This window comes from Notolabrus celidotus, chromosome 17 (assembly GCF_009762535.1).
Source record: "Notolabrus celidotus isolate fNotCel1 chromosome 17, fNotCel1.pri, whole genome shotgun sequence".
NCBI classification, from domain to species: Eukaryota; Metazoa; Chordata; class Actinopteri; order Labriformes; family Labridae; genus Notolabrus; species Notolabrus celidotus.
The window spans coordinates 30,735,809-30,749,908 of NC_048288.1; the positions used below are offsets into that span (position 1 = coordinate 30,735,809).

General features: G+C 39.3%; 2 protein-coding genes across 4 annotated transcripts; one reads left to right on the plus strand and one right to left on the minus strand.

The window, feature by feature from the left end:
• Window positions 1-238: 238 nt before the first annotated feature.
• Window positions 239-9,308, minus strand: si:ch73-264p11.1 (uncharacterized protein LOC100000923 homolog). Its single transcript, XM_034706747.1, has 4 exons — window positions 8,869-9,308; window positions 4,531-4,594; window positions 706-928; window positions 239-630 (listed from the first exon to the last, which is right to left on the minus strand). The coding sequence occupies exons 1-4, from the start codon at window positions 9,009-9,011 to the stop codon at window positions 578-580; spliced, it is 483 nt and encodes a 160-aa protein (XP_034562638.1). The 5' UTR covers window positions 9,012-9,308; the 3' UTR covers window positions 239-577.
• A 1,142-nt stretch (window positions 9,309-10,450) lies between these two features.
• On the plus strand, window positions 10,451-13,580 carry zgc:112408 (uncharacterized protein LOC550260 homolog). Of its 3 annotated transcripts, none has more exons than XM_034706441.1 (8): window positions 10,451-10,576; window positions 10,660-10,741; window positions 10,857-10,969; window positions 11,103-11,175; window positions 12,304-12,386; window positions 12,487-12,690; window positions 12,774-12,908; window positions 13,313-13,580. In XM_034706441.1, the coding sequence occupies exons 2-8, from the start codon at window positions 10,672-10,674 to the stop codon at window positions 13,496-13,498; spliced, it is 864 nt and encodes a 287-aa protein (XP_034562332.1). In that variant the 5' UTR covers window positions 10,451-10,576; window positions 10,660-10,671; the 3' UTR covers window positions 13,499-13,580. The 3 variants fall into 3 exon arrangements, with proteins under 3 accessions (XP_034562332.1, XP_034562333.1, XP_034562331.1); XM_034706442.1 differs by having other exon boundaries at window positions 10,454-10,559; XM_034706440.1 differs by having other exon boundaries at window positions 10,487-10,741.
• Window positions 13,581-14,100: the final 520 nt, after the last annotated feature.

The following is a 14,100-nucleotide window of genomic DNA, read 5'->3' on the forward strand; positions in this document are numbered from 1 at the left end:
GAAATAAACATGTTTACAGCCTGGTTCAAAAAACAGTTTAGGTCTGAAGAGCTCATTTCTCTATCGGCACACTGAACGGGGGGTGAATTTTTTTATAACGCGACAGTTCGGAAGATATTAAGATTATGAGTTTTGCCCAAATAAGGGCATGACTGACTTGATTGACAAGTGAGCACCCTGTAGCTGTTAGCGAAAAGGCAAAAGGCCCGCCTCTTTACCTCACACTAGCTTGGACAAAGTTAAGTTGAGTTCAGCATTTTCCAATATGGCTGCCGCCCACGATTGGCTTCAAAACAGCGCTTCAGAAACAGACGGGTGACGTCATGGAAACTACATCCATTTTATACCCAGTCTACGTCTGTGACGCATCACTGAAATGTGGGTTTAAGTTACAAGAAGGGCTTCTGTATAACTATAACAAAGAGTGCAGTCTGGGAAATGGCGTGGCAATCCATCCAAAGGTTGTTGAAATATAATCAAAGCAGGTAAAAGCCTTGTTCTTTAGTCCATCAGTCCTCATGTCCCTCCCAGAGTTCAGTCTTTATTCCTTTAAACATCTCCTCACGTGTTCCATGATTTACTGTTGGAACTCTTCAGGCAAGACTTCGACGTATTCTGAAGATGGAGCATCTGGAAGAAGAAGGAGAAGTTAAATGTAGCACCGATCAACAAAGATTATAAGAGACAGAACAGAGTCTGACGTACTCTCGTAGTCGTGATCGCCGTCCTCCTCGGGGATGGGCCTCTGCTGTCTCCATCGTCTCTGCGGCTCAGGCTGCTCAGGAGCTTGTCGAGGCTGGATTAACAGAGTCGTCTTCCTTTTGAGGGAGGAGCGCAGGTGTATGGCCAGACCTTGGTTCCTCCTCTTATAGTGACGGACCAGTTCGTCCAAAGTCTTAAAGAAGATCTCCTTCATACCTCCTGAAGCCTGAGGGAACGACAGCATCATACAGATAATGAGGAAGGTCCCGAGAACAGAGGGAGAAGTCAGCACTGATTATGTGATTACTGTAACGTAGCTCGACAGGAATATTTTTCTATAAGTTGTAAAAAATTAAAAATGTGAATCTCTGTGGAGTTCATGTTGGTGTCTTCAAATATCATCCATTTAGTTCACACTGGTGGTGTAAAAACCAAGAAGTGCTGAAGTGGCAGATAATCAGACTGACTTCATTCAAATGAGGAAGAAACACAGTTTACAGTTTTTAAAAGTGTGAGACCACAAAGAACGCTCACACTCAAAGTCTGAAACTAGAGGAGCTAAAATAAGTTTATGTCTGCCTTTCAAAATGACTCATGATCTAAAATCTCTCACCTAATGATCCTATCTCTCTCTCCTCTCTCTGCCTGTCTCTCACTTTAACTCTTCCTGTCCCATTAAAGTTACTAACCATAGACCTTTCTGGAGTCCCTGAGCTCCCTTGTCTCGTAGGTTCCTCTGGATCTCTGCTGTAGATTCCTTTTTTGGGTCTCTTTCTTTCTTTCTTTCTTTCTTTCTTTCTTTCATTCCTTCTCTTTCCTTCTCTTTCCTTCCTTCCTTCCTTTCTGCTTTCGCTCCTTCTTTCTTTCTTTTTTTCTTTCCTTCATTTTCTTTCATTCCTTCTCTTTCCTTCCTTCCTTCCTTCCTGCTTTCTTTCCAACTTTCTTTTTCCTTGTTTCTTTCATTCCTCCCTCCTTCTTTCTTTCTTTCTTTCCTTCATTTCTTTCATTCCTTCTCTTTCCTTCTCTTTCTTTCCTTCCTTCTTTTCTGCTTTCCCTCCTTCTTTCTTTCTTTTTTTCTTTCCTTCATTTTCTTTCCTTCATTTTCTTTCATTCCTTCTCTTTCCTTCCTTCCTTCCTTCCTGCTTTCTTTCCAACTTTCTTTTTCCTTCTTTCTTTCATTCCTCCCTCCTTCTTTCTTTCTTTCTTTCTTTCCTTCATTTATTTCCTTCCTTACTTTCATTCCTTCCTCCTTGCTTTCTTTATTTCATCCCTTCTTTTTTCTTCTTTCTTCCTTCCTTTCTTTCTTTTACTTATTTTTCCTTTCATTCCTTTCTTTCTTTCTCTCTTTGTTCTTTCCATGTTCCTTCATCCTTTATGTCTCCTTTTCTTATCCTGTTCTTTCCTTCTGTCATTCCTTCACCATTTATTCTCCTCTTTTTCTTTTTTCTGGTCTCCCTCTCTTCTCTCTTTTCTTAGACCTTTCTGGAGTCCCTGAGCTCCCTTGTTTCGTAGGTTCCTCTGGATCTCTGCTGCTGTGGACGTGCCAGACTCCAGCTGCTACAACTACTACTATCCGTCTCCCCACTATCATCTCTCTCTCTCTCTTCATCTCCCTCTATCCCTCTCTCCAACATGGTCTCAGCAGATGTGTGTCTAACATGAGTCTGGTCCTGCTGGAGGTTTCTGCCTGTTAAAGGAAGTTTTTCCTTGCCATGATGGATTAAGGTGGGGTCAGACTGAGTCTTACCCTGTCTTGGTGTTGGGTCTCTGTTCATAATTTGACATAGAGTGGTCTAGACCTGCTCTGTTTGTAAAAGCATCTTGAGATAACGTTTGTTGTGATTTGGCGCTTTACAAATAAAGATTGATTGATTAATCATAAAAAACAACCTTCAAGGCCGGTTTCTCACACACTTCCCTTTTAACCACAAAGTGCCTCAATCTAACAATAACATGCAGAAAAGGGGAAATGCTGACAGCATGGAAACACCACAATGTGTAGGAGGACAAAACGACAGAAATAGAGTTTAGACCGAAGAGGAAACAAGATAATTAAAGATTAAATGTGAAGCTCAGAGGACATTTTCTTTAAGCGGAAAACATGATAAAAAAACAAGAAGATCCAAACCCTCTCAAAGTGACTCTTCAGCAGCCTTAACCACTGTCATGTGACCTTTCTGTTTTTCCATCATGTTCACTAACACTCTGAGAGGTGGCCAGAGAGTCGAAAACATTTGTGCTGGAGTGGAAAAAAGCTCTCCCTAGTAATAGAGTCTGTCTGGTACAACGCTGCGACGTCAGAGGAGTTTCCTGTGATGAGGTGGAGCCCTGATAACTGCTGAGTTTCCATTATTGTGGGGTGAAATTGTCCTTTAAAGCGACCTACAGGCTCTGATCTGTGGTATCTGATTCATAGACTCAGTCTGGGGCAACGGAACAGACTTTAGCAACAAACACAGACTTATCAGAATGTGCAGGTGTACTTATTATGTTCATATTTTAGTCCCTCTGAGGAGGTCTGCAACACTTACATAATTTCTACAAACTTCAGACCCTTTGACTGAAAGTAAACCACAAGACAATCGCTTTCTATTTCAGGCTTATATCTTTGATTGAAACCTCCGTGCATCCTTTCATTTATAGCGAAACTGAGACTGACCAGAAACAAAAAGCACGTGTGCTCCTCAAAGGAATCAAGAAATGATGGTCTTTGTTTTGCAGATGTATCTGGAGGACTGAATTTGGCTTCACTATGAACAGATGGTTGAGAATTACGGCCAAATTACACCAGATCTGCGTCCGGTCCGTCTCTGATCTGATATGTTTCCATTCTAGTCAATGTGTTAACTTCCACTGGATCCGCTCCTTTGTGTTCTGGCTGCATCTCTGATCCAGCAGGTCAGAGTCCTCCAGATCAGATACACAAGACTTCTATTTTTGCCGGATGCCGGAGCACGACGCATCAAACTCAACAGAGCAGATGGAGCGGGACAGGAAGTCAGGTTTCACCAAAACAAAATGAGAACATCCGGTTAATTTTCAGAATAAAACACTCTGTGTTATCACCAGATCGTATTTCACTTAACTACAACAACAAACCAAAGTCATGATGAGCGGAGCCAGACCTGGAGTCAACAGGTCAGAGGTTTTCAGAGGACCAGAAAGACAACATGGATGAGGAGAGGAGGAGGAGAATCCTGGATTCAGGGATTACAGCGGGGAAAACCTAAAGTGAGGACGCTCTGCTAGCAGGTAAAGTATGGACGCTCTGCTAGCAGGTAAAGTATGGACGCTCTGCTGGCAGGTAAAGTATGGACGCTCTGCTAGCAGGTAAAGTATGGACGCTCTGCTAGCAGGTAAAGTATGGACGCTCTGCTGGCAGGTAAAGTATGGACGCTCTGCTGGCAGGTAAAGTATGGACGCTCTGCTAGCAGGTAAAGTATGGACGCTCTGCTAGTAGGTAAAGTGTGGACGCTCTGCTAGTAGGTAAAGTATGGACGCTCTGCTAGCAGGTAAAGTGTGGACGCTCTGCTAGTAGGTAAAGTGTGGACGCTCTGCTAGTAGGTAAAGTATGGACGCTCTGCTGGCAGGTAAAGTATGGACGCTCTGCTAGCAGGTAAAGTATGGACGCTCTGCTAGTAGGTAAAGTGTGGACGCTCTGCTAGTAGGTAAAGTATGGACGCTCTGCTAGCAGGTAAAGTGTGGACGCTCTGCTAGCAGGTAAGGTGTGGAAGCTCTGTTTGGTAAATACAACATGCATGCAACAGAGAGATATAAACATGTGATGACTGTGTGTGTGTGTGTGTGTGTGTGTGTGTGTGTGTTTACCATGAGAGTGTAGTTTCCAGTGTGCGTCTGCAGCAGTCTGTAGGTGTACACCACCTTGTGTTTACTGCAAAGACACAAAAGAGACATGTTTTGATTGAGCTGTGGATGCAACAACATTTAAAAACCAACAGAGAGGTGAGTTATAGAAACGTTTTTAACTCGAGGCCCTTCAGAGACATTCGGTTTTATAAGCTGCTGCTTGAGAACGACCTCATGTTCGTTCTCATGCAGAAGCATGCTTCCTCATCAAACCGCAAACACTGATGGTGAAGCGTGTGTCAGCATTCTGACCACGCAGAAACATGCCTCTATTTATGAGTCTATTGTTATATTTCACATCTATTATAGTCCATTTATTCTTCTTTAAGACGCTCCATTATTATTGAAATATCTTTTCGTGCAACACTTGAGTCATGAGTCGGTAAAGTCAAATTTGTGTGCGTTGTGTAATGGTAAAAAAAACCACCTTATTAATGAGGTTAATGACCAGACAACAGGTCAGTCACATGACTGTTCCTCAGAGTTAGAGGATTTCATCGTCTACAGAACGGAACATCATTAAAAGATTCAAGCTGTAGTGGAAGTCACTGCATTAAAAACAGACATGGCTCTGTAGTGGAAGTCACTGCATTAAAAACAGACATGACTCTGTAGTGGAAGTCACTGCATTAAACACAGACATGACTCTGTAGTGGAAGTCACTGCATTAAACACAGACATGACTCTGTAGTGGAAGTCACTGTATTAAAAACAGACATGTCTCTGTAGTGGAAGTCACTGCATTAAAAACAGGCATGACTCTGTAGTGGAAGTCACTGCATTAAAAACAGACATGACTCTGTAGTGGAAGTCACTGCATTAAAAACAGACATGACTCTGTAGTGGAAGTCACTGCATTAAAGACAGACATGTCTCTGTAGTGGAAGTCACTGCATTAAAAACAGGCATGACTCTGTAGTGGAAGTCACTGCATTATAAACAGACATGACTCTGTAGTGGAAGTCACTGCATTAAACACAGACATGACTCTGTAGTGGAAGTCACTGCATTAAACACAGACATGACTCTGTAGTGGAAGTCACTGTATTAAAAACAGACATGACTCTGTAGTGGAAGTCACTGCATTAAAGACAGACATGACTCTGTAGTGGAAGTCACTGCATTAAAAACAGACATGACTCTGTAGTGGAAGTCACTGCATTAAACACAGACATGACTCTGTAGTGGAAGTCACTGCATTAAAAACAGACATGACTCTGTAGTGGAAGTCACTGCATTAAACACAGACATGACTCTGTAGTGGAAGTCACTGTATTAAAAACAGACATGTCTCTGTAGTGGAAGTCACTGCATTAAAAACAGGCATGACTCTGTAGTGGAAGTCACTGCATTATAAACAGACATGACTCTGTAGTGGAAGTCACTGCATTAAAAACAGACATGACTCTGTAGTGGAAGTCACTGCATTAAAAACAGACATGACTCTGTAGTGGAAGTCACTGCATTAAAAACAGACATGACTCTGTAGTGGAAGTCACTGCATTAAACACAGACATGACTCTGTAGTGGAAGTCACTGCATTAAACACAGACATGACTCTGTAGTGGAAGTCACTGCATTAAACACAGACATGACTCTATTGGAAGTCACTGCATTAAAAACAGACATGACTCTGTAGTGGAAGTCACTGCATTAAAAACAGACATGACTCTGTAGTGGAAGTCACTGCATTAAAAACAGACACGACTCTGTAGTGGAAGTCACTGCATTAAAACACAGACATGACTCTGTAGTGGAAGTCACTGCATTAAAACACAGACATGACTCTGTAGTGGAAGTCACTGCATTAAACAGACATGACTCTGTAGTGGAAGTCACTGCATTAAAAACAGACATGACTCTGTAGTGGAAGTCACTGCATTAAACAGACATGACTCTGTAGTGGAAGTCACTGCATTAATAACAGACATGACTCTGTAGTGGAAGTCACTGCATTAAACAGACATGACTCTGTAGTGGAAGTCACTGCATTAAACACAGACATGACTCTGTAGTGGAAGTCACTGCATTAAAAACAGACACGACTCTGTAGTGGAAGTCACTGCATTAAAACACAGACATGACTCTGTAGTGGAAGTCACTGCATTAAACACAGACATGACTCTGTAGTGGAAGTCACTGCATTAAAAACAGACATGACTCTGTAGTGGAAGTCCCTGCATTAAACACAGACATGACTCTGTAGTGGAACCATCACTCTCAGGAACTACATGAACTCACACCCAGATCAAATCCACAGGAACTGGACTCCACTGTCCACCCCTGCCTGTTGACACTGTGGCTAAAATGTTACCTTCTGTTGGCCTTATGAATCTGTAAACAGCACAGAGGATATTTTTTGGAGATCTAAAAACCTACACAAAACTTCAGATTTGTGTTTTATGATTGAACGGTCCAGAAGAAACAGAGTGGGATGTTAAAAGACAAAAGCAGCTTAATAAAGAGAGGTGGATGTAATAAAGACGTTAAACACAGGACAGAACAGTGTCACACCTCCCTTCACTCTATATTTATCATGTTTCTGCAGAGTAAACTTGACTGAACTCTGTTACACCTGATTTTATCTTGCTCGATGTTTAACCCGCGGCTCATCGTTGGTGTCTCTCTGTCCAGAAACAGGTCATTGTCGCTGTGGTGTTGAACACTAATGTGGGATAATCTATAAGTTATTAATAAAGCATCCTCCACAGTAGCATTCATACAGGAGCTCCAACGTGGGTTCAGTGGCCATGATGCTCAGAGCTTTTGGTATGCGGTTTTTGGTTTGGTACATTCTCGATATGCTAATGGAAAAAAAAAACAAGGTAAACCACTTCTTTTCTTTTACAAAGAACTAAAAGAACTTCGCTTTTCCACATGGTCCGCTGTGCAGCTTCAGCGGTTCAGGTTTGCAGGCCGGCTCTCAATTCTTTGTAACAATATTGTAAATGAACATGATTGAAAAAATTAAATAATGGGGTGTGGATTCAGCCTGATGGTTAAATTAAATAATTGGATAAATTGTTAAATAAAGAAGTAAAAGCCCCAAAATATAAAAAAAAATTTAAAATAGAAAAATAAATAATTATGAATAATAGTAATAAGAATATGAATAAAAAATAATAAATAATAATGATAATTATAATAATAAATAATAACATTAATAAAATATATTAAAACAGTAATAAATAATGAGAATATAAAAACAATAATATGAATACATAATAAATAATAATATTCATGAAAAATATAATTAGAATTAGAATAATAAATTATATTTTTATATTGATAAGAATAAATAATAATACAAAATGAATAATAACAATAAGCCATAATCAATCATAATATTAATATAAATATATTAAAATAATAATTATAATATAAAAACAGTAATAATAATAATAATAAATAATTATATTAATAAATAATATGTATATTATAATAACACTGAATTATATATATATATAAACAATAATACAATGAAAATGAACTAGAATAAAAATAATGTAATGTTGCAACCAAAACCAAAAAATAAAAGATTCAAACATAAAATAAATATTACCTAAAGTTTCTTTTCTTTTTTTCAGAGGGTTAACTCAGCTCGAGCGAGCACGTTCGCCTGCACCAAAGTTTACACATTTAAAAGCAGCTAAATCAACACTGAGCGGTCTCTGCATGGAGATGATCAACGATGATAATCCGTCATGCATTTTTTGAATCAAATCAGCTGTTCTAATCTAAACTAGAAGAACATGTATCTTTCATTTGGTGCACGGCTCCTCGAACATAATCACAAGTTTCCGCAGAGTTTCCATCAACGTCAGGTTTTCAAATGAGAACTTTTTAATATCAATAAACAGGAAACTTATATTCAAATATAGTCTAAGAAAACTGATGAAAAGGTGTGTGTGATATAAACACAGACACCATTAATATCCCTCACACAAATATATTCATGCATACTGATAGAAACTGAAAATTGGACCTTTGTGGACACATGATGAGAATCGGACTCAGGTTGAAGTTGAGTGGTTGACACGTACGAGGGGTTTGTCTTAAAGAATAATAAACACTTCATTAAATATAAAGCAGAAAGTTTTTTTTTTGGTCATGTTATATTTTGTTGTTTCCTGTTAAATCATATTTATTGTGTTTTAATTTCAGGTTTTTAATTTGTGCAACTTTAAAAACAGATTTATTTGCCAGAGTTTTATTCTGAATCTGTTTATTTAAAGCAAAGTATCCACTCTCATCTAAAGTTTAAAAAGCAGAACAGGTACAGCTTCTTTCAGTACTCACTAAACACACAGACACATGGCTCCCTGGATGGTCTCGCTGTCTCGGATCAGGTAGGCTCCATCCTTGTTTTTCTTCCCCAGCAGCTCCTCACACTCCTTCTTGCTGATGGCTCCGTGGTAGTACGGCGGCAGAGCTGCTGCCATGCTGAGGAGACGCTGCAGTGCACAGAGACATCCAGCGCACCTCACTCCTTCTGCTTTCTCACAGATGCTTCATTTCAAAGAAGAGGAACAGATCTGTCCCCAGAGATTTCATCCAGGAGCCGTAAATCCGGCTCAAGTCAGATGCTGGTTAGCCGGGTTTGGTTGCTGTTTCTCTGAAATCTGAAGGGGGAAAAGAAAAAGGCTATCACACATGGGTCAGAGATCAACAAGTGGAGGATCTCTGCAGAGTGAGACTACTCAGAAGCAGAAGAAAACCACAGAGTCACAGGAAGTGTGTGTGTGTGCGTGTGTAAGAAAATGTGAGAGGACAAGAGAGGCTAATATCAGAAATAGAAACCATCTAGAGAGGACAGGAGTATTCAGAAGAGTATTCACTGTTTGTTTGCAGCAGTGGAAGCCTGTAAAGTCAGGACATGAAGCAGCAGCAGAGAGATGAGTAATCTGTAGAGTGTGATGTCTAATAAATACGTGTGCCGTGCAGAGGGGTGAAACTGTGGAGACAGGATTCAAGATAGAGAAAGAGGACACTTGCAAAACCACAAAAAAGGTCAAACTGCTAAGAGAGAGTTTGGTCTCAGAATAAAACAGAGTAACTTTGAGTCAGAAAACAGAGAGAGAGGACTGATTGTGCATATCTGAGTGGAGGTAGGACTAATCATAGGGAGTACCACAACAACAGCAGAGAAGAGCTGTTACAAAGTCCTGCAGAAACACTGTTTTAATAAATAGAATAAAATGTACAGACATGCACCTTAAATAAAAATATACAGAAAATATGACGTTGAAATATGTCTAAAAACTATTAAATGCTATTAGGGCCTGTTAATTAAATAAATAAATAAATACATAAAATTCTTATAAACTTATGTGAGTAATCCCAATGCACCAATCCCAGTGCTTTCCTTGTGCAAAAAATTATTATTATATTTGTTACTTTATTATTTTTTTAAATTTTTTGTCTTTCTTTCGTTGATGCCTTAAAACGGGAGAGGATTAGGGCAACTGGAAGAATGAAAATTGAATGTGCAGTATATATTTTGTGTAATTCAGGGATTAAAGTTTCTGATTTTTTTTAAATATGGCACCTTAATTTTTATTTTCCAGTTGCCCTAATCCTCTTACATATTACTCCTTTTTATACTACAATATATTTAGTTTCTGTATTTTTTTTTTCCTCTCTGTGTGTTCCCTGTTCTGAAAAACAATAAAATGTTAATTTAAAAAAATTAAAAAATGTAAAATTCGGACATTTTTAAACTCAGACTTAATTTCAGAATTCAGGATTTAATATTAGTATTCTACAAAGACAGAAAAAAATTATCCTTGTTTGTTATGTCCCATTTCGCCCTCAGCCTTTATTTAAAAACGTGATTTGTGACTTCTAATTTGCGCTTTTATTGTTGTACTTCCGTTTTTTTCGGCCGGGGGCTTCCTCTTGTTGCCTGGTAACGTGTGGGCGGAGCTACAACACGGCTCGCAGCTGAGAGACCATAAACAAGAAAACTCTCCCAAACACACAGACTGACTGTGAGCACGTGGAGGAGGTTAATCAGAGTTTCATGTGATGTTTAATGTGTGTGTTTAATGTGTGTGTAGTGTGTGTAATGTGTGTTTAATGTGTGTGTAGCTGCTGAGAGTCATGCCCGGCTCGAACAGAGTTTTCTGTGAGGAAGAATGTTTTCCTGAAAACAGTAAACACATCAGTGAAGGTCAGTGTGTGAGAAGATTAAGCTCCTGGAGACAGTTCTGTCTGATTTAATGTCATGTAACATCCTCTGTGTCTTTATTTAAAGCTGTGTTTGTGTTTACCTGGATGCTCGGTAGATGCAGGAGGGAGGAGCGGCGGGGTGATGGAGGTCTTTGGGGCGGTGCTGACCCTGCTGTCTGCGGTCTTCATCCTCTTCACCTTCCCCCTCACAGCCTGGATGTGTGCTAAGGTCATCTGGAAACACCAGACATCAAATATTCATTATGTTTAATACTCTGATTGATAAATATATTTTGTGGTAAGAACATTTAAAAGATAGAATGTGAGATAAACATGATAACCATGGAGTGTCTGTCCTGCAGGTGATCCAGGAGTATGAGAGGGCTGTGATCTTCAGACTGGGCCGTGTGGTCAGAGGAGGAACCAAAGGACCTGGTAGGAAACTTTTATTCCTACAGTATGGATCATATTATTTGCATTAAAGTATAGGCTTATTTGTTTAAATGAAGATTTTAAAATATGTGTTGTATTTATCAATAATTTATTTGTTATTTATTTAAAAAAAAAAGATAAATTATACAATAAAATATTTTGTTTTATGCTGAATATTAATTTCATTTTTTTTTTGCAAAATAATGTTGAATGTAATTGTCATATAAGCCAGAAGATAGAAAATAATAATTAGATAAATAATAAAATAAATTAAATTAAAACATATTTTATTAAATTAAAAATCTTGAAAAAATGTTAAATCTATCTTGAAAATGTCCAGATTAATTAAATTAAATACCATGCATTATCTATGTATTTTATTTTAATGCAGAATATTAATTTCATTACTTATTCTGCAAAATAAAAAAGGATGTTGTCATTTAAGGTGAGAGATGTAGAAAAATAAATGCATAAAGAAAGAAATTTAATTCATTAATTAATTAAATAAAATTAATGATTTCATAAATGAAGGAAAGAAAATGAAACATATTTTATTCAATTAAACATTTTTAACAAATGGTTCTGTTTAGAAATAATTTATTAGTTATTTATTTTAAAAATGTGATGTTTAGTATAATACAATGTAATGCATTATCTATGGGTTTTTTTGTTTTATGCAGAATATTAATTTAATTAAATTTTCTGCAAAATAATGATGGATGTAGTTTTTATTTACGGCGGTAGAAGCTCAAAAATAAATAGATAAGATAAATATAATTCACTGAATTAAAGAAATAAATAAATAAACAAATAATAATAATACAAAAAAACATACACATTAATAAATACATTAAAAAAGAAAAAGCAAGCTTTAATTCTGCATCCTGTTTCCCAGGCCAGCTCTTTCAATCCCAGTTTTATTCTCTGAGATGTTTATGTCTCTGCTGTATTTAAAGAAGGAGCATGGATGTGTTAAAACATTAAAAGTTCATCTTAATAGTCATGTGATGGTTTCAGTTTGGATTCGAAAGATGTCCTCTATAAAGACGTCTGAAGTAACATGTTCTTGATATGGAAGGAAGCTTTAAGAAACCTCAGACCGGGTTCCTCTGAAGCTCTGTTCTCTTGCAGGTCTGTTCTGGTTCATCCCCTGGCTGGACGTCATCCAGAGAGTCGATCTGCGGACTGTTTCCTTCAACATCCAGCCACAAGAGGTCAGCAGCAGTCCCCTGTCATGAGTGAACCAGCACCACACACACTTCCTGTTCTTATCATGTCCTGTGTGTCATGTTAAAGTCCTGAAGTGATCCACAGGCGCTGACTGCAGACGGGGTGCCATTAAAGGTGGATGCTGTCGTGTTTTATCGGGTGGTGGACCCCTCTCTCTGGGTGACGCGTGTTCAAAATGGCTACCAGGCCACACACACACTTGCCCAGACGACGCTGAGGGCCACACTGGGCACACACACTCTGACGGACGTACTGACTCAGAGGACGAGCATCGCGAGGAGGATGGAGGTCAGTCAGAGGTCTCAGAGGCGTTCGCTTTAAGGTGTAATTATTCTAAACTGAAACCCTTCATTACCTGCTCCGTCCTGCAGGGGGCGCTGCACGCTGCGACCAGGCTGTGGGGTGTCGAGGTGGAGCGGGTGGAGCTTAAAGACCTGGCGCTGCCTGTCACTCTGCAGCGCTGCATGGCTTCAGAGGCTGAGGCTGCCAGGAAGGCTCGGGCCAAGGTACCTGAACGCAAAGTTAAAGTTACTAACCATAGACCTTTCTGGAGTCCCTGAGCTCCCTTGTCCCGTAGGTTCCTCTGAGTCGCTGCTGTGGACGTGCCAGACTCCAGCTAAGATGAGATCAGACTGAGTCCTGTCTGTAAGATGGGACTGGATCTGATCCGGTCTTGATGTTGGGTCTTTGTTAATAATAGAACATTGAGTACAGTCTAGGCCTGCTCTGTTTGGAAAGAGTCTGAAGATAACGTGTGACTCTCTCTCTCTCTCTCTCTCTCTCTCTCTCTCTCTCTCTCTCTCTCTCTCTCTCTCTCTCTCTCCTCTCTCTCCCTCTCTCTCTCTCTCTCTCTCTCTCTCTCTCTCTCTCTCTCTCTCTCTCCCTCTCTCTCTCTCTCTCTCTCTCTCAGATGATCGTGGCTGAAGGAGAGGTGAAGGCGTCTCGAGCTCTACAGGAGGCAGCATCAGGACTCTCACCTGTGGCTTTCCACCTCAGATACCTGCAGGCGTTGTCGTCTGTGCAGAGCAGCACGTCCGTCGTGGTCTTCCCCCTTCCTGAAGAGCTCCTCCACCTTCTTTTCTCAGAACAACGTTAGCTTTAACACGGAAAAGAAAGAGCTGAATGTTCAAATGATTGTAAATTCTATTTTTTATAAATATATACTCTCAATATCAGGATTTTGTCCCCATCATGTGCTTCTTTTTTGTGCTTTCTGTCCTTCACTTCCCAAAAAGAGTCGTTCACACGGACAGATGAAGAAGCTTTTTCTTCTTTGACAACTAGCCGGCTCCCTCTAGTGGACACATTCTGTGACAGCCTGTTTCTTTCCCTTCAGATGAAACTAAAGGCTTTTTTTGACCAGAGGAACTTAACCCTGGAACTATGTGCGTTTCGACCGGTGGACCCAGGGTCTAAATGTGTGTGTACTTTTCAAATGAAGAAGCTGTGATTCTCTTGATTTAGCAGCTTGTAACAGTAGTCTTCTCTCAGCCCACCGTGAATGCGTCTCTCCCGGTGTTCCGGTTTTAAAAGTGACCCTGTAAAAAAAATTTTCCAAATGTTTTTATTTCCCCAATTTTTTTTTTCCAAACAATTTTTTTTTCAAATTTGTTTTTTTTATTATTATTATTTTTTTCAAATTTATTTTTTCAAAACAATATTTTTTTCAAAAATGTATTTTTGAAGATTTATTTGTTT